Below are 19,379 nucleotides of genomic sequence, written 5' to 3'. Positions count from 1 at the left end.
AACGTTGTATGTCCTTATATTTATTTTCATAGTTACCTTCTATTTACAGCAAGTGATACTGATTTTTCATGAAGTGATAAAAAGTTTCTTTTAAAAATAAATTTGGATTAAAAGAAAGTAGGTTTAAAGAAAAACCTTGAGTAAATAATAATACAGGTGGTGCATGGAGATGGTAAAAAAAAAATGTGAAGAGGCAACCCAACGACTGATATCTTGGGCTGTATGGAAAAAAGGGCCATGAACTTTGGAGCCAGGTAGACCTGGTTTCTGAGTATTTTGCCACTTATTAACTTGGTATGTCATGTTACTTCCCTCTCCCCATCTCAGGATTTTTCTCCTCTAAATTTTTCTCCTCTAAAGCACCTCCTGTGGGCCAGGCACTGTAATGCTTGTCTCTTCTAATCCTCACACAACCCCAAGCAGCAGGGTATTGGTGGTCTTCTCGTTTTACAGATGAGCAAATAGACTGAGAAAGGTGGAGAAACTTGTGCAGAGCCCCAGAGCTCAGGAGGGTAGAATTGGGATGGGGTAACTGGGGGAAGGGCACTAAGGAGGGCACTTGATGGGATGAGCACTCGGTGTCATACTATATGTTGGCAAATTGAATTTAAATTAAAAAAAAAAATGGTTTTCAATCTCAGGTGTCCCTGAATCTTTAGTCCAGACCACTTCCCTCTTTAAAATGTAGATTTTGTGCTGGCTCTCTACCCAGTTGAAAGGCAGTCTGATTAAAATGAAAAGTCCTTAAGGGAAGCCTGGATGGCTCAAACGGTTAATAAGCCTCTGACTCTTTTTTTTTTTTTTTAAGCCTCTGACTCTTGATTTTGGCTCAGGTCTTCAGGTCTTGATCTTAGGGTCCTGGGATCGAGCGGGGAGTCTACTTGAGATGTGTTTTCTCTTTTCCTTCTGCTTGTTCATGAACGCACGGCGCGCACGCTCTCTCTCTCTTAAATAAATAAATAAATAAATAAATAAATAAATAAATAAATATTTTTTAAAGAATGAAAAGTCATTGAGTAGAATACACCTATGTTCACTACAGCATTATTCAGAATAGCCAGGAGGTGGTAGTAGTTCAGATGTCCATGCACAGGTCAGTGGATTTAAAAAATGTGGCATATACATACAATAGGATATTATTTAGCCTTAAAAAACAAGGCAGTCTTGTTCCATGCTACAATAGGGAGGTGGAGTGGTAGTTTCCAGGGGCTGGGGAGAGGGGGAAATGGGGAGTTTTTGTTTGATAGGTATAGAGTTTCAGTCTGGCAAGATGAAAAAGTTCTAGAGATCTGTTGTACAACAATGTGGATGTAATTGACACTACTGAACTGTACACCTAAAAATGGTTAAGAGGGTACATTTTATATGAGTGTGGGTTTTTTAAACCACAATTAAACATTTCCTAAAAGTAGAAAAAAGAAAAGAAAAAAAAGAAAAGCTGTTGGTCAAAAGGCATTTTTTTTTTCATTTTGAGAAATTTTAAGCATACATAAAAATAGAATAGTATAATGAACCATGAACCCATTACCCACCTCTAGCAGTTATCAGCACATGGCACTTCTGTTCTACCAATAACCTCCCATCCAACCCGCCCCACTCTGGTTTATTGTGATCCCAGACAGCACAGAACTTTATCTGAAAGCACTTTTATGTGTATGCCTAAAAGTAGGAACTTTCTTTAAAAAAAACACCATTTGGGATCCCTGGGTGGCTCAGCGGTTTAGCGCCTGCCTTTGGCCCAGGGTGTGATCCTGGAGCCCCGGGATCGAGTCCCACATTGGGCTCCCGGCATGGAGCCTGCTTCTTCCTCCTCCTGTGTCTCTGCCTCTCTCTCTCTCTATGTCTATCATAAATAAATGAATAAATAAGTCTTTAAAAAAAAACACCATCTTCACACTTAAAAAAAGTAATAATAATTCTTTAACGTCATCTAATATCCAGTGTTCAAATGCCGTTGGTTGTTTCATACAATTTTGTAATAGTTGGTTCATATGAATCAAGTTCCAAAAAGGGCCCCAGTCAAGCACCAAGTGTTATATTTGGTTGATTTTAAGTGTCTTACATCAACAGAGTGTACATTTTTAGCAGAGAAACATCTTTGTTTCTTTCCTGGCTTAGTATATGCAATGAGAAGTCTCTGGCAGGAAGGCTTTTCCAGCTTCATAGCCTCGTGGTGGTTATGAGTGTAAGTTCTATATGTTAAGTGGGTATAGACAACAGGGTGCACTGGTATTGGGGGGATTAGTGAGACAGTGGGGGAAGGGAGCAAGATGGTACCCTCTATCAAAAAGGAACATGTAGGGATCCCTGGGTGGCGCAGTGGTTTAGCGCCTGCCTTTGGCCCAGGGCGCGATCCTGGAGACCCAGGATCGAATCCCACGTCGGGCTCCCGGTGCATGGAGCCTGCTTCTCCCTCTGCCTGTGTCTCTGCCTCTCTCTCTCTCTCTGTGACTATCATAAAAAAAAAAAAAAAAAAAAGGAACATGTATAGCTTTACACCTCTGGGAATGGATCCTGCTAACTACTCCTCCCTGTAGTTAAAGGTCTATTTTCAGGATATTCACTGTAGCATTGTTTATAGTACCAAAAGACCAGAAACCATGAAAAAATCCCTTAGTAACAGAATAATCAAATACATTATAAATTTATTTTATTTTATTTTAAGTAAACCCTACACCACTGTGGGGCTGGAACTCTTGACCCTGAGATCAAGAGTTGCATGCTCTGCTGACTCAGCCAGTCAGGTGCCCCATCAAATATGTTATAAAGCAACTACACCATGACATCTGGGCAGCTGTTTAAAGGAGGAGGTGGTACAGAATTTGCCTCAATGATCTATAAAGTAAGATGGAGAATGTTACATAGTATACTTCCACTTTATTTTAAAAAAGGGGGGGAAGAAAAAATGGTGGGAGAACAATACAGATACATTAATGCTTGCAAATGCATTGAGTATCTCCCCAAGGCATAGGAAGAATATTACTTGTTTATTGTAACTTACCTGTACAGCTTGAATTGTTTTAATCTATGCATATATTGATGCAGACATAAATATGTGTGTATTAAGAATAAGTTCATATGGGCAGCCTGGGTGGCTCAGCAGTTTAGTGCTGCCTTCAGCCCAGGGCCTGATCCTGGGAACCCGGGATCGAGTCCCGCCTCGGGCTCCCTGCATGGAGCCTGCTTCTCCCTCTGCCTGTGTCTCTCATGACTAAATAAATAAATAAATAAATAACTCTTTAAAAAATAAAGAATAAGTTCATATGTAGGTCTTTAAATAAGATAAGCCTAGATTTGAATCCTGACTGTTCTACTTAATTGTTGTGAGACCTTGAGCAAAAAATTTCTCTGAACCTCCCATTCTTATTTTTAAAATAAGGCTAATACTATGCCTCCTAAGGTGATTTTGAGGATTAGATTAGGAATATACATGAAACTCTTGCTAAACTATGAGTTGTGACTATTAAATACAACAAAACCCCAAACCTACACTGATTCTAATGAGAAGTATCCTCTAGATTTTTTTTTTTTAAGATTTTTATTTATTTATTCACGAGAGACACAGAGAGAGAGAGAGAGAGAGAGAGAGAAAGAGAGAGGCAGAGAGGCAGAGACACAGGCAGAGGGAGAAGCAGGCTCCATGCAGGGAGCCTGACGTGGGACTTGATCCTGGGTCTCTAGGATCATGCCCTGGGCTGCAGGTAGCACTAAACCGCTGAGCCACCAGGGCTGCCCTATCCTCTAGATTTGAATATATTTTTATGAATGTCTCACAATTGGATTACACCCCCCCCCAAATAAAAAGAAAAAGGATTTTTTTCCCCATCTTTTCCCCCCCTCGATCAATGCTTTCTTTGTTTGGCTGTTTGGGTTATCATGCCTGGTGCCCATTTGAATTCAGGACAGGAATTTATTTGTTCATGTTTCTTGTATGTGACCTTTGTAGGTTTCTCTCCAGATAAGTAGGCTGTCTTCCTAAGATACTTAACCTGAAATCAAGGTGCTAGACATTTTTCCCCCAAAGAAAAAAATAGCTTTGGGACGCCTGGGTGGCTCACTGGTTGAGCATCTGCCTTCGGCTCAGGGTGTGATCCTGGAGTCCCGGGATCAAGTTCCACATTGGGGTCCCTGCATGGAACCTGCTCCTCCCTCTGCCTGTGTTTTTGCCTCCCTCTCTGTCTCTCTCATGAATAAATAAATAAAATCTTTTAAAAAATAGCTTTATTGCTGTCCTCCCACTTGATTATAAGAAACAAAATATATGCACCTATCACAAAGGCCAGAGAAAGAAAAAAAAAATCACTTGCAAGCTCACTCCCTAGATCAATGTTTGCATTCTATGAGTGTTCATTACACATCTTATGCTAGGCTAAGCACTGAGCATTTATTAGTTTATGTAATCCATAGACTATTTCTTTAAGGTAGGTGTTATTTTTAAAAATATTATATTTATTTATTCATGAAAATCACACAGAGAGAGGCAGAGACCTAGGCAGAGGGAGAAGCAGGCCCCCCACAAAAAGCCCTGAGCTGAAGACAGACATTCAACTGCTAAGCCACTGAGGTGTCCCAAGGTAGGTGTCATTAACTGCATTTTATGTAAGAAACTATGAATTATGTAACTTTCTCAAGATTTTGTAGCTAAGTGGCAGTGCAGAAATTCAAACCCTGTCTTGTTGAACACTAAAGTTCATGCTTTTAACCCTGACTTTACACTCTTTACCCCACATCTTTCTCTGCACATGTGCATGTCCACATGTAAACATAAATCACATCATAATAACTCTTCTGTTTGGTAGTCTGCTTTTTTTCACTCAGCAAAATGCCATGAACATCTTCCTATAAGTAAATACCTAGAGGTGTATTGTCATTTTAGTGATTGCATAATTTCCCACTGTAGAGATGTATCTTAACCAATCCTTTATTGATGAGTATTTAGGTGATTAGAGATGGTACTGTAAATCATTATAGACATATATGTACATCTTGCACATATATTCGGTTATTGATATCCTTAAAATAATTCTAAAAAATGGGAGTGACTGTTTCCAGGGATTATAACATTTTGAGTATTACATTTCAATGGATTGATCAAGATATTGATTACTCAATTCTTCTCAAATAGTCTATGCCAGTTTGAGAAGCTACAGCTCTCATATGTACCATATGTATATATGTACCATAAGGGACAGTTTACAGGATTTTAGACAGTTCGCACAACTGTCTGGCTATAAACATTGCCTGTAATAACAACAGACTATATTTAATTAGTCTAGTATTTTGACATCTTTGCTTTAAATGCTTTTAGGGCTGAGGCTACCTAACAGGCCACAATGACATTAGAATGTTAAAGATGCCATTACCATCGACCTCATGGAAGCTCTTTTATGACACTTAACCATAAAGTTGAGATAAGTACTTTTACTTCTAGGGCCCTTTGTTCATTAAGTAAAACATTTTTTCCTTTTTTCTTTTTAAAGTTACTTATTTATTTTTATGAGTAATCTCTACACCCAGTGTGGGGCTCAGACTCACGATCCCGAGATCAAGAGTCACACGCTCCGACTGAGCCAGCCAGGCATCCCAAAGCATTTTTATTACCTTATATTTATGGTGATCCGTGAAACTAGATAGATGAAAAAGAAGAAAAGGATGAATTTTAATATCTGGATATTAGTTTACTAATTAATTTCACAAGATTTTTCCAGTTCATTTTTCCCCTAATTTTATTTTTCTGATCACACAATATATTCCCATGACTTAAAACTGAAGAGGTCCGAACGGTATACATGCAAAGTCTCCCTCCTACTCTTGGCCCTCACCAGACAGCTCTTTCCCTACAGGCAACTGATATTGGTATCTGGCTCATGAATATCCCTTCAAATATATTTTATGCATATATGAGCATATATAGAAGTGTTCCCTCAACACAAATCTATGTCCTTTTTAAAGTTCTGCAGGGCAATGATGTTATTTTTCAAAAGGAGATGAATAATCTTGCTTTAAAAATTATGTAGCTCACATTTTGATAACTGGCCATTATAGGAACAAGAGGCCCAGAATTGGACTTGCTCTCTAGGGGTAGTTCAGGGATTGCAAATAAGGAGTCATAGTACTTCAACCCAATTAGCAGCCATTGTGAGAGAGTGGTGTTGATGGTGATGAGGTGGATACACAGTAGAAGCAGCTGCTTCCCCTGAGAGAAACTTGCACAGGGAGTTGTTTTGGGATAGTTAATAGGGAGTTGCTTTATCTTCTTGCCTGAGAGTTGCAGTGTTTTTTCAGATGGCCCACGTGATCTGTGGCTTTAGCTGCCTTCCAGATACTCTGAGTCCTTGAACTTCAGGCCAGGCGGTTGGCAGGTGGTTGCCTGGTATGATCTTAGAGGACACTGTGTTGGAATGCATTGATTAAAGATGCATTAGTATGCACTCTGCGCCTGCAGATTGCTCCTCCTTGCAGGGGTGTTTCTGGTGAATTGCCAGACCTTTATTTTTTCCCATTTGAAGATACCACATGCTCATGAAAGAATATTTGGAAAATACAGGATTGTTGAGGAAGCAGGGGAAATCACCTATAGTCCCATCACCCAAAATGGACCACTGTTGATGTTTTCATGTGTCTTATTTTTAGAAAATTGTGATTATATGCATTCAACTTTGTAAACTGCTTTATGATAAGCATTTTCCATGTCATTATAGAACCTTGGTAAATGTCATTTAAAAAGATGGGCTAGGGCAGCTCTGGTGGTGCAGCGGTTTAGCGCCGCCTTCAGTCCAGGGTGTGATCCTGGAGACCCTGGATCAAGTCCCACGTCGGGCTCCCTGCATGGAGCCTGCTTCTCCCTCTGCCTCTCTCTCTCTCTCTCTCTCTCTCTGTCTGTCTCTATGAATAAATAAATAAAATCTTAAAAAAAAAAAATAAAAAGATGGGCTAGCATGGCGAGCCTTTCTAATCAGATCATATGTACATGAATTTGGTTATAGACAGAGAGGCCTATAGGAGCCAGGCAGGAAGTACAAATGGGCAAAGCATGCCAGGAGTGAGACAGTAGGGAGCAGGTTTGGGGAGGATTGGAGAGGTCAGGTCCTCCAAAGAGGCAGCTGTTTCTCAGCTCCCGTTGCTGCCAGTTAGGGCATGGGCCAGGGGTTGTCAGATATTACCATTCTTTAAGAAAAGCAAAAAAACTTTGTTTTTTAAAATGTAAAACTGGGCAGCCCTGGTGGCTCAGTGGTTTAGCACCTGCCTTTAGCCTAGGGTGTGATCCGAGACCTGGGATCGAGTCCCACATCGGGCTCCCTGCATGGAGCCTGCTTCTCCCTCTGCCTGTGTTTCTGCCTCTCTCTCTCTCTCTGTGTGTGTGTGTGTGTGTGTGTGTGTGTGTGTCTCAAATAAATAAATAAATAAATAAATAAATAAATAAATAAAATCTTTAAAATAAATAAATAAAATGTAAAATTGGTAGGTTTTTGTTTTTGAGAAAATTTTGAACATTCAGAGAATATGAGAAACAATCAGAATTGACAGCTGTTTACATTTTCTCTTACTTTCTTCAAACCTCTTTTCCCTGTTTTTGTTTTGTTTTGTTTTTTAAGTATACTTTACTCCTAATGTGGGGTTCAAACTCGCAATTGTGAGATTAAGAGCCGCATGCTCCACCAACTAAGCCAGCTAGGTGTACCTCCCTGTTTGTTTGTTTACAGATAAAAGTGAAATATCCTTCCCATTTTTTAAAAAGATTTTATTTATTCATAAGAGACACAGAGAGAGAGGCAGAGGCACAGGCAGAGGGAGAAGCAGGCTCCATGCAGAGAGCCCAACATGGAACTCCATCCCAGGTCTCCAGGATTACGCCCTGGGCCGAAGGCAGGCGCAACTTGCTGAGCCACCTGGGCTGCCCAATCCTTCCCATTTTTAATCCCATTCTCCACCTCTCCCTCTCCCCAATTTGGGCAGCTGCTATCATAAGTTGTTTTGTATCTTTCTATCCCATTTTTTAATACTTACATATAAGTAAATGCAACTCCACGGGCACCATATTTTATAAATTTTTAATCATAATTATCACTCTGCACTTGCTTTTTCATTCAGCCTGTTTATCCATGTAAATATATATGTCTAATTCAAAGTTGGCAGACTTTTTCTATAAAAGATTAGGCAGTAAATATTTTAGGTTTTGTGAGCCAGACTGTCTCTGTTACAGCTACTCAACTCTGCCATTTTATAACTAGTGTAGCTATAGATAATATGTAAACAAAGGGGTACGACTATGTTCCAATAAAATTATATTTACAAAAACAGACTGTGGGCTGCATTTGGCCCATGGGCTATAGTTTGCTGACCCCTGCTCTAATTTATTCCTTTTACCTACTGAATTGTATAGTGTCTATGATATGATTTTGCCATATGTTATCTTTCAATTCCCCTGCAAATAGATTTTTTAATTTTTTTAAAGATTTATTTATTCATTAGAGATGGAGAGACACAGAGGCAGAGGGAGAAGCAGGCTCCATGCAGGGACCCGATGTGGGACTTGATCCCGGGGCTTTGGGATCACGCCCTGAGCCGAAGGCAGACGCTCAATCACTGAGCCACCCAGGCATCCCTGAAAATAGATATTTAGGTTGTTTCCAGTTTTTCTATTTTAACCTGCTGTTGGAAGCATCCTTGTCCATGTTTCCTTGTGTACATGCGTAAAGATTTTTCACTAAGACATACATGTAAATACAAGTGGAATTTCTGAGCTTTTTTTTTAAAGATTTTATTTATTTAGTCATGAGATACACAGGGAGAGAGAGACAGAGGCAGAGACACAGGCAGAGAGAGAAGCAGGTTCCATGCAGGGAGCCTGACATGGGACTCCATCCCAGGTCTCCAGGATCACAACCTGGGCTGAAGGCAGCGCTAAACCGCTGAGCCACCTGGGCTGCTATGAGTTTTTTTGTTTGTTTGTTTGTTTTTTTAACAAATAAAATGTTTCAGGTAGAATGTGATGAGTTTATGACCTCTGTCCCAGAATTTTTATAGGAAGCCAATAGTTAGTAAGAATCCAATCCACACCTGGTTCTAGAATTTGAGGTAAGACTCCTTGACAACTAGCAAAGGTAAAGGTGCATTAATCCAAATATAAGAGCTGGAGAATGATCTGGAAGAGTGTCATTGCCATGAGAAATGTGTAACTGACTTCCTCAGTGGACAAAAGAGGTGAAGTTGGGGAGAAACTCGGTTTTTCATGTGTAGTGGCCAAACAGTGGTTGTTGGAATGACAGGTTCTAACAGAAAAGGTATTCAGGATGAAGGTGACGAGCTGCTGACCTGTGGTTGCTTTTTTCCTGGCAATACTGTGAGTTCCTTTAAAGATTTATCACTGTAATTAGACCTGCTAGAAGGAGAGTAAGGAAGGTAATAAAGTAAAGAAAGAGTGTCAGGGCATCCTTCCAAGAAAACCCTCTCCTTTGAGGAGGACCCAGAGCAAGTTTTTAAGCCCTGGTGGCAGGAAATTAAATTAGCCCATCTTCCTGAAGCACTACGTCAATAATACATGACTAGTGCAGTGGAGCTCAGTGAGCTCTGAAAAGAAATGGTGTTCTGTGTTCTGAGTTGAGATTTAATTAAGGGGACGCAGGCTTTGGGAATTCTTTCTTTTTAAAACATTTTAAACATGATTGTAGGTCATTATCATTCCTTTGTTTTTTATCGTTTTGGAGAGCTCAAAAAACATACGGTGCCCTAACACAAGCAGCTGAATGTCAAGGTCACCCTGCTGCAGGTTTTTTTTTTTTTTTAAACAAGCTTGGGGCCTCATTGTTTTGATAGGTAAAAACTACCTCTTCAGGGGTGTGCGATGCAGAAAAATTGGTCTCTCCACTGACACATTCTCCACTTAACCCCCTCACATTTCTTTCTTTCTTTTTCTTTTAAGTTTTATTTATTTAAGTAATCTCCACCCAAAGTGGGGCTCAAATTCATGACCCTGAGATCAAGAGTTGCAGACTCTACCAGCTGAGCCAGCCAAGCATCCTCTCATTCCCACCCCTTACATTTCTTACACTGGGTCTAGGACTTTGTGTAAACCATCCCATGCGCAACAGCAGAGGCCTCTCCACAGGAGGCTCAGGGGGCTGGGGTTTGAGCCTGGCACCTGGACAGCTTTTGCAGGTCTCTGCTGACATGGAGGTAGAGATAGGCAAGGGATCGACTGCAGTAGTAGCCTGGGGGCCATTGCCCCAGAAGAGAAAGGGAGACACAGTACACAGACTGGCCATTCTAACATCTCGTTCTTTCTTATCATTAGTTAAAATTGTAATAGCATGTTGAAGGTGAGGAATGAGGGACTCTCTTTTACATGGTTATCCTTAAATGGCTTGAGCTTCACTTCTAATTGAACACTGATTAGGTATTTGGGTCTCAGTTTAATCGATTTTTTTTAGGATGACAACTACAAACTGAACAAGAGAATAAAAGGACTCACCAATAATCTCTGGAATAACCCTTTGGCGAGGGTTTTGGATGAATCTGTATCAGTTCATTTTAATCCAGCTTTATATTAGTTCATAAAGTATTTCTACCTTTGTAAGTACCTCTGAGTCTCACAATCATCCATAAGGAAGGAGAATTATCCCTGTTTTACCAATTTTACAGAAAATGGGTTCCAGGAGGGTTAGAGGTCTTCTAGCTCTTTATTCTTTTTTCTTTTTTTTAAAAGATGGGTCTTTTTTTTTTTTTTTTAAGATTTTTATTCATAGACACACAGAGAGAGGCATAGACACAGGCAGAGGCAGAGGGAGAAGCACACAGAGAGAGGCATAGACACAGGCAGAGGCAGAGGGAGAAGCAGGCTCCATGCACCGGGAGCCCGACGTGGGATTCGATCCCAGGTCTCCAGGATCACACCCTAGGCTGCAGGCGGCGCCAAACCCCTGCGCCACCGGGGCTGCCCTGGCTCTTTATTCTAGACATTATTTTATTACCTATAACAACTAGAGAAGTATAGAAAGTAACTTCTCATGTGTCCATGTGCTTAGCAGCAGCAGGATTTTTAATAAAAGCTTAATGGGGGAATATATTGACTATTTTTATTAACCTACAGCACAAAAGCCATAGACTGGCCTGTCACTGCCTCTCATTCTCCCATTCCTTTGTTGGCAGGGAATAGGTCACCCTCACAACTAAAAAGAAATTGTTATAAAGAAAGAAAGAAAGAAAGAAAGAAAGAAAGAAAGAAATAGAAATTGTTAGCACTGTCCTGAGTGTTTATTAAAATTACAAATGCGGGATCCCTGGGTGGCACAGTGGTTTGGCACCTGCCTTTGGCCCAGGGCGTGATCCTGGAGACCCGGGATCGAATCCCACGTCGGGCTCCCGGTGCATGGAGCCTGCTTCTCCCTCTGCCTGTGTCTCTGCCTCTCTCTCTCTCTCTCTGTGACTATCATAAAAAATAAAATAAAATAAAATAAAATAAAATAAAATAAAATAAAATAAAATAAAATAAAATAAAATAAAATAAAATAAAATAAAATAAAATAAAATAAAATAAAATAAAATAAAATAAAATAAAATAATAAAATAAAATAAAATTAAATTACAAATGCATCTATCCTGTGAACCAGCAGTTGTACATTTAGAAATTTATCTTATAGGTATATTTTCCCACACGTGAAAGGATGTGGACCTAGTTTTTTTCACAGTAAAATATCAGAAACAGCTTAAGTGCTAAGATTGTGGTTAAATTATGACACTTCCATGCAATGGAATATTTTGCTGCTGTCAAAGAATAAGGTAGCTATATATTTATTGAGGAAACAAATTCCAAGATATGTTGTCTAGTGAGGAAAAGCAATATGCAGGACACTGTGTTATTACTGAGTATAACATTCTATGCTTGTGTTAAAAAGGAAGGGGTAAGTATGTATTAGTACGTATTTGCTTGCTATGCGTGAACTAGCTCAGGAAGATTAAAAATCTAATAATGCTTGCCTCGTGGACAGGGACCTGAGTGGCTAGAGAACACATGAAGGAGAGGGATTTGTCGCTAAAGAGGTCACTGAATTGAGAAGCAGGCAAATTATCTGTTAAAAAACAAAGAATGCCCCACACTAAGGGTTTTAGGAATTTGGGGTCCTCATATGTACCTCTTCTTCACTCTGATCTGCTTGCTTGCTACCCCTTCCCAAAGGACCCATTTAATCATCCTTTCTTCTGCTCCCTGAGTTTTCCAGCACCAAATGAAGTTGTCATTTTTGTTTTTACTTAAAAATTTTTTTTCTTTTAAAGATTTATTTGTTTATTTTAGGGGTGGGGGAGGACAGAAGGAGAGGAGAGAGATTCTCCAGCAGACTCCGTGCTTAGCACAGAGAGCCCCACATGAGGCTTGATCTCACAACCCTGAGATTACTACCTGAGCTGAAATCAAGAGTCAGTTGCTTAAGACCAACAGCCACGCAGGCGCCTCTACTTAAAAAAAAAAAAAAAAAGAACACCTATTTTTTTTTTTTTAATTTTATTTATGATAGTCACAGAGAGAGAGAGAGACAGGCAGAGACACAGGCAGAGGGAGAAGCAGGCTCCATGCACCGGGAGCCCGACGTGGGATTCGATCCGGGTTCTCCAGGATCGCGCCCTGGGCCAAAGGCAGGCGCCAAACTGCTGCGCCACCCAGGGATCCCGAACACCTATTTTCTTTCTTTCTTTCTTTTTTTTAAAGATTTTATTTATTCATGAGACACAGAGAGAGGAGGCAGAGACACAGGCAGAGGGAGAAGCGGGCTCCATGCAGGCAACCTGACATGGGACTCGATCTGGGGACTCTAGGATCATGCCCTAAGTCAAAGTCAGATGCTCAACCACTGAGCCACCCAGGCGTCCCTAACACCTATTTCTTATTTGAATCCAAGTTGTATTCAATTTGTTGGTTGCATAGGTGCTTTCTGTGTAATGTATTACACCACATCCTCAATTATTTGCATACATTTTGCACAAGCCATAGTTTATGATTTTAGAATGGAAGAGTCTTGTTGGCACAAGATAGGAAATCCAGACAGTACAAATGAGTGTACAGTGACATTTTCTCTCTCTTGACCTGAGAATCCTCTAGGCCCACAGTTTCCCTGCTGAGACTGCCACTGGTACCACTTTTATATGCATACTTCTAATAATATTGTTTTGCATATCAAACATAAACATATATGCATATATTCCCCAGCTTACGCACCATGTTTTTTGTTTTTTTTTTTAATTCTGAGCTTTGGCTTCACCAGCTTTTTTTTTTTTTTTAAGATTTTATTTATTTATTCATAGAGACACAGAGAGAGAGAGGCAGAGACACAGGCAGAGGGAGAAGCAGGCTTCATACAGGGAATCCGATGCGGGACTCGATTCCGGGTCTCCAGGATCACACTCTGGGCTGCAGGCGGCGCTAAACCGCTGCGCCACCGGGGCTGCCCCACGCACAATGTTAACAGTACTATACACCCTGTTCCTCATCTACTTTTTTCATGTAGCAGTATATCTTAATATAGGGTTACATTTATTTATTTTTATTTTTTAAAAGATTTCAGAGAGCACGCAAGCGTGTGAGTACAAGCAGAGGGAGTGGCAGGCAGAGGCAGAGGGAGAAGCAGGCTCCTTGCAAAGCAGAGAGCCAGACTCGGGGCTCAATCCCAGAACCCTGGGATCATGACCTGAGCCTAAGGCAGATGCTTCGCTGACTGAGCCACCCAGGTGCCCTGAGGGTTACAATTAGACTAGCAAGCACATTCTTTTCAGTAAATGCACAAGATTCCACTATGCATGTGTTTTTACATATATATTTAATTTATTCAGTCAAGCCCCTCTTGATGGGAATTGGGGTGGTCCACAGTCTGTTGCTACCACAAATGATGCCACAACGAGTATCCTATCTGTTGGATAAATTCTTAGAAATACAAATGCTACATCAAAAGGTATTGCTAAAAAAAAAAAAAAAAAAAAAAAAAAAAAAAAAAAAAAAACAAAAGGTATTGCTAGATAATTCCACATTGCTCTCTGAAGAGGTTGTAGTAGTTCAACAGGACATAAGGCTATCCAGGCTTTTACAAGATTTCTAGCTGCTGCAACCTGGAATCTAAGATAAAGTATCAGTCAAAGGGAGGACAAGCTCGTTCACACTACTGGTGGACTAAAGTTTTTACTTTTCCCACTGAAGCTCATTAAGATCCTGTGAAAAAATACAGTGTGTATTACAGTAAATGTACCTGTCAGAAGGTTAGCAAGATGAAGGTGACAGTCCTCAGTAACAACTGTACTGTTCTTACTTACTTTTGCTTTTTTTCTAGGACCTTAGCATCCTGAGACATTTTGGATTCCTAGCCCTCAAGGTTGACCTGGTCAGAGTTCATCATGTCAAAGTTAAAAAGCTCGGAGTCAGTCAGGGTGGTGGTTCGCTGTCGGCCCATGAATGGCAAGGAAAAGGCTGCTTCATATGATAAGGTGGTAGATGTGGATGTGAAGCTGGGGCAGGTGTCAGTGAAGAACCCCAAAGGAGTGGCCCATGAAATGCCCAAGACCTTCACCTTTGATGCAGTGTATGACTGGAATGCCAAGCAGTTTGAACTCTATGATGAGACGTTCCGACCACTTGTGGACTCTGTCCTGCAGGGTTTCAATGGGACGATTTTTGCCTATGGACAAACTGGGACTGGGAAAACCTACACGATGGAAGGAGTCCGTGGTGACCCTGAGAAAAGAGGAGTCATCCCTAACTCATTTGACCACATCTTCACCCATATCTCTCGATCCCAGAATCAACAGTACCTTGTCAGGGCTTCTTACTTAGAGATCTACCAGGAAGAGATCCGAGATCTGCTCTCAAAGGATCAGACCAAAAGGCTTGAGCTCAAAGAGAGGCCTGACACTGGAGTGTATGTGAAAGACCTGTCCTCCTTTGTCACCAAGAGTGTGAAGGAAATAGAGCATGTGATGAACGTGGGGAACCAGAACCGCTCGGTTGGTGCTACCAACATGAACGAGCACAGCTCACGCTCTCATGCAATTTTTGTGATCACCATTGAGTGCAGTGAGGTGGGCCTTGATGGAGAAAATCATATCCGTGTAGGGAAATTGAACCTTGTGGATCTCGCTGGCAGCGAACGGCAAGCCAAGACTGGTGCACAAGGAGAGAGACTCAAGGAAGCGACCAAGATCAATCTGTCCCTCTCAGCCTTAGGTAATGTCATCTCTGCCCTGGTGGATGGCAAAAGCACTCACATTCCTTATCGGGACTCAAAGCTGACCAGGCTCCTCCAAGATTCTCTTGGTGGCAATGCTAAAACTGTGATGGTAGCCAACGTGGGACCTGCCTCGTACAATGTAGAAGAGACTCTGACCACTCTGAGATATGCCAACCGTGCCAAAAACATTAAGAACAAGCCAAGGGTCAATGAGGACCCAAAAGATGCCCTCCTTCGAGAATTCCAGGAAGAGATTGCTCGGCTCAAGGCCCAGCTGGAAAAACGGTCCATTGGCAGGAGGAAGAGGCGAGAGAAGCGGAGGGAAGGTGGTGGCAGTGGTGGGGGCGGGGAGGAGGAGGAGGAGGAGGGAGAAGAGGGTGAGGAGGAAGGGGATGATAAGGATGATTACTGGCGGGAACAGCAAGAAAAACTGGAGATTGAGAAGCGGGCCATTGTAGAGGACCACAGCTTGGTTGCAGAGGAGAAGATGAGGCTGCTGAAGGAGAAGGAGAAGAAGATGGAGGACCTGCGGCGGGAGAAGGATGCTGCTGAGATGCTGGGTGCCAAAATCAAGGTACCACACCCTTCCCCAGGCCCTTTCTTTTGGTGCTTTCTGTTTTATCCAAAAAAATGGCATGAGGGATGATGTTCCTTTCAAATATTACATTCCCAACAGCTCCATGGGGTCCAGTGTCCAGTAAACATTTGTCAAGTTGACATAAAAATCATTTCTTCAAGTTTATACTGAACCTGTAGGAGGAATAATGTTTACCTACAGGCAAGGTGTAAAAAGCAGCAACAACACCGACGCCCATGGGTCCCCCAGCCAGTGTGAGAAGTAGGATGTAATCCATATCTTAATAAGCTCTTTGTGCCCCCCTCCCCCACAGGGTAGCCCTTGTTTTGGATTTGGTGCTTATTGTTTCCTGACTTTTCTTTATAGTTTTTTCATATATGTCTATGTCTCTAGAAAAAGATAGTTTTCATTTCACATCATTTTGTACTTCTTTATAAATGGAATCTCACTGCTGCGGTTTGCTTGATCAACTTTATGTAATGAGATTTGTCCATATTGATGCTTGTCGCTGTGACTCATTCATTATTACTGCTCTGAGAAGTGTGTGGTATTCCATTCTCCTCATAGTGGGTTATTTCCATTTTTTTGTTATGGGTGTTTTTGTGCTTGGCTCCAAGATAACATATATATGAGCAAGAATTTCTTACCTGGTGCCATTAGGTCCTTGGGTACATGCAGCCCAATTTGATTAGATAATCAAAAGTTGTTTTTGGAGGTGGCCATGTGAATTGAAGCTTCTACACGGTGTGAACTCTGATTGCTCCTTGTCCTTAACCACCACTTGTGACTATCCGCCTTAATTTTCTTTCTTTCTTTCTTTCTTTCTTTCTTTCTTTCTTTCTTTCTTTCTTTCTTTCTTTCTTTCTTTCTTCTTTCTTTCTTTCTTTCTTTCTTTCTTTCTTTCTCTTTCTTCTTTCTTTCTTTTTCCTTTCTTTCTTTTTTCTTCCTTCTTTCTTTCTTCTCTTTCTTTCCCTTTCTTTCTTTCTTTCTTTCTTTCTTTCTTTCTTTCTTTTTATTTATTTATTTGAGAGACAGAGACAGCAGCAGAGAGCACAAGTGGGGAAGAGAGGGAGAAGCAGGCTCCCCGCTGAGCAGGGAGCTCACTGTGGGACTCAATCCCATGACCCAAGCTGAAGGCAGACACTTGACTGACTGAGCCCCCCAGGTGCCCGTGCCTTAATTTTCCTATGTCTGATGTATATAAAATGGCATCTCATGTTGGGGTTTTGTGCATGTTTGTTTGAACTAACCACCCTGAGATCAAGACCTGAGTTGAGATCGAGAGTCAGATGCTTAACTGACTGAGCCATCCAGGCATCCCTCATTGTGATTCTAATATGCAGTGCCCCAACCATACAAGGTACAGAACAATTCCATCACCCCCCAAATGTTCCCTTATAGTCAACCCCCTCCCTCAACTTCCAACCCCTGTGAGACAGTGGCTGACTAACATTCTAGAGCGTGGAGACTCCTGTATGTTTTCCTTCTGGTGCCAGTATGCTATTCTATCAGGTGTCTGGACTCGGGGCTGATACAGGGCTTTACTGGCAGAGGAGAGGACAGAGCTAGCCCTGGAAATCTGAGGATGACTGGTCTGCCAGACCAGAACGGCTCTGAGGTTTTAGGTTATTTCCTAGTGAATTTATGTGAACTCTGATTTCAACTCTCATATGTATCCTTGTTTATTAATTTAAAAATGACCAGTGAGTTCTTTGTTGCCTCCCCTTTCCCCACTGTATGAAGCTGTCCTTTATCTGTGACTCCATAGTAGCTCTTTCACAGAGCCAGTTTCTATATTACTTCAGAGGCAGGAGTCCTTTCCAGAGCTTTAAAGACCTGATGTGAAAATGAAGTCCTATACAACACAATTAGGAGGTCACTTTGTTCCAGCGAGGGGCTTATTGTGGGATTCCTTAATGTCAGACGCCACTTCCTCCCCTCCTTATTTCTGCTCTTGAAGTGTAATGGGTATGCCCATGTTGGATGCACATGCTGCTTTTTAGGATCATGTCTGTTATTCAAGCCCAGGAATACCCAAACTCTCTAAACAAACTGGGTTATTTGGGCAACTCTTGGAGGCCAAGTGGGGCAGGACTCAGTATTACCTCAAGGTTACTGAATCTCTTAAGACATTTTGTTTATGGGAGAATGATATTACTTCTGTTTCTCGAAATCTCTGGATGCTGTAAAATCATAGGACAAAAGTATTTTAGAGCTGGAAGGAGTGTGTGTGTGTGTGTGGGGGGGGTGAGGGCAGTTAGTAATCCAGTCCAACCACATCATTTTGAAAGAAGAGGAAACAGACCCAAGAGACCCAAGGGTTCGCTGAAAGATGGCAGCAGGGATACTGTTAATTTTTAAAGTTTCTTAAAAGCAAGGTTATGGAGTTTTTGGATTCTGTGTTTTTCTTTTTTAAGATTTTATTTATTTATTTGAGAGAGTAAGTGAGAGAGAGAGAGAGAGAGTGCACAAGAGAGGTGAAGGGCAGTGGGAGGAACAGACTCCCTGATGAGCAGGGAGCCCCATGTGGGACTGTATCCCAGGACCCTGGGATCACGACCTGAGCTGAAGGCAGGTGCTTAACCAACAAAGCCACCTCGACACCCCTTGATTTTGTGTTTTTCAGGTGCAAATCCTTCCAATGGCTTTTGTCATCATCTAAATGCTCAAGGTGTCCCATCTGTTGAGCCAGTTCAGAGCTGTCTCCTAACTTTCTAGCCTAAATAGTCTCTGCCTATTGGACATTTCCAGAGATGGCCACAGCCACCCAGAACCTGTTCCTGCCTGCCTTTTCTCAGTCAAGCCAGACCCCCTAGGAATTATCCCTGCTAGTTGTCCCTTGCTCCCCCTTATAGCCCGGTCAGTCCCAAGGCCTCTGAATCCTGTGCCATTGGATTAGATCTCTTGCACCCAAACACTTCGCTCTCTCCCACCATTACTGCCCCAACCTAGGCCTGGATCCTCAAAACAGCCTCCTGGCTGGTCTCCCTCCACCTGGCCTGCCCTTTTCCAGTTATTCTTCCTGTGGTGAGAGAAGAATGTTTCTAAAACACAAATCTGACCATGTACCCTATGCTCCAAGAACAGTCATTGTGATCCCTATGGTTCTCAGGATCAATTTCAGTCTCTCTTAACAGGGCTTTGATGTTTTTAGATTGACCCTTGATTGCTTTGCCAACTTCATGCATCACCACTTCCTACCCTACCCTCTCACACATGATGTTTTTTTTTTTTAAAGATTTTATTTATTTGAGAGAGAGAGACAGGGCATGTGTGAGCAGGAGGAGGGGCAGAGGGAGAAGGAGAGAGTGAATCTCAAGTAGACTCCTTGCTGAATGAGGAGCTCAGCATGGCACTTAATCCTGTGACCCTGAGATTGTGACCTGAGTTGACATTGTGAGTCAAATGCCTAACCAACTGAGCCACCCCTGCATTTTTTTCTCTTAGCTAATTCCTATTTTTACTTCAGCACGCTTGAGATGGGAAGCTTTTCTCAATTTCCTCCAAAAGCCTGGATTCTCTTCCTCCCCTATGCCTCTCCCATATTAGTCTTTTCCTCCTGATGGTGTCTGACTCCATAGGGTAAGAACCTGCTT

The 19,379-nt window shown here is 41.7% G+C and overlaps 1 protein-coding gene across 2 annotated transcripts in view; it reads left to right on the top strand.

Annotated features, from left to right (window-relative positions):
• Window positions 1-19,379, top strand: part of KIF3B (kinesin family member 3B) — a 45,038-nt gene that overhangs the window by 10,298 nt on the left and 15,361 nt on the right. For both annotated transcript variants that reach the window (XM_041733197.1, XM_041733196.1), the window contains exon 2: window positions 14,313-15,780. In XM_041733197.1, the coding sequence (XP_041589131.1) occupies window positions 14,377-15,780 (1,404 nt within the window). In that variant the 5' untranslated portion in view covers window positions 14,313-14,376. The remainder of the gene's footprint in view (window positions 1-14,312; window positions 15,781-19,379) is intronic.

This window comes from Vulpes lagopus, chromosome 18 (assembly GCF_018345385.1).
Source record: "Vulpes lagopus strain Blue_001 chromosome 18, ASM1834538v1, whole genome shotgun sequence".
NCBI classification, from domain to species: Eukaryota; Metazoa; Chordata; class Mammalia; order Carnivora; family Canidae; genus Vulpes; species Vulpes lagopus.
This window is presented reverse-complemented; position numbering and strand designations above follow the sequence as displayed.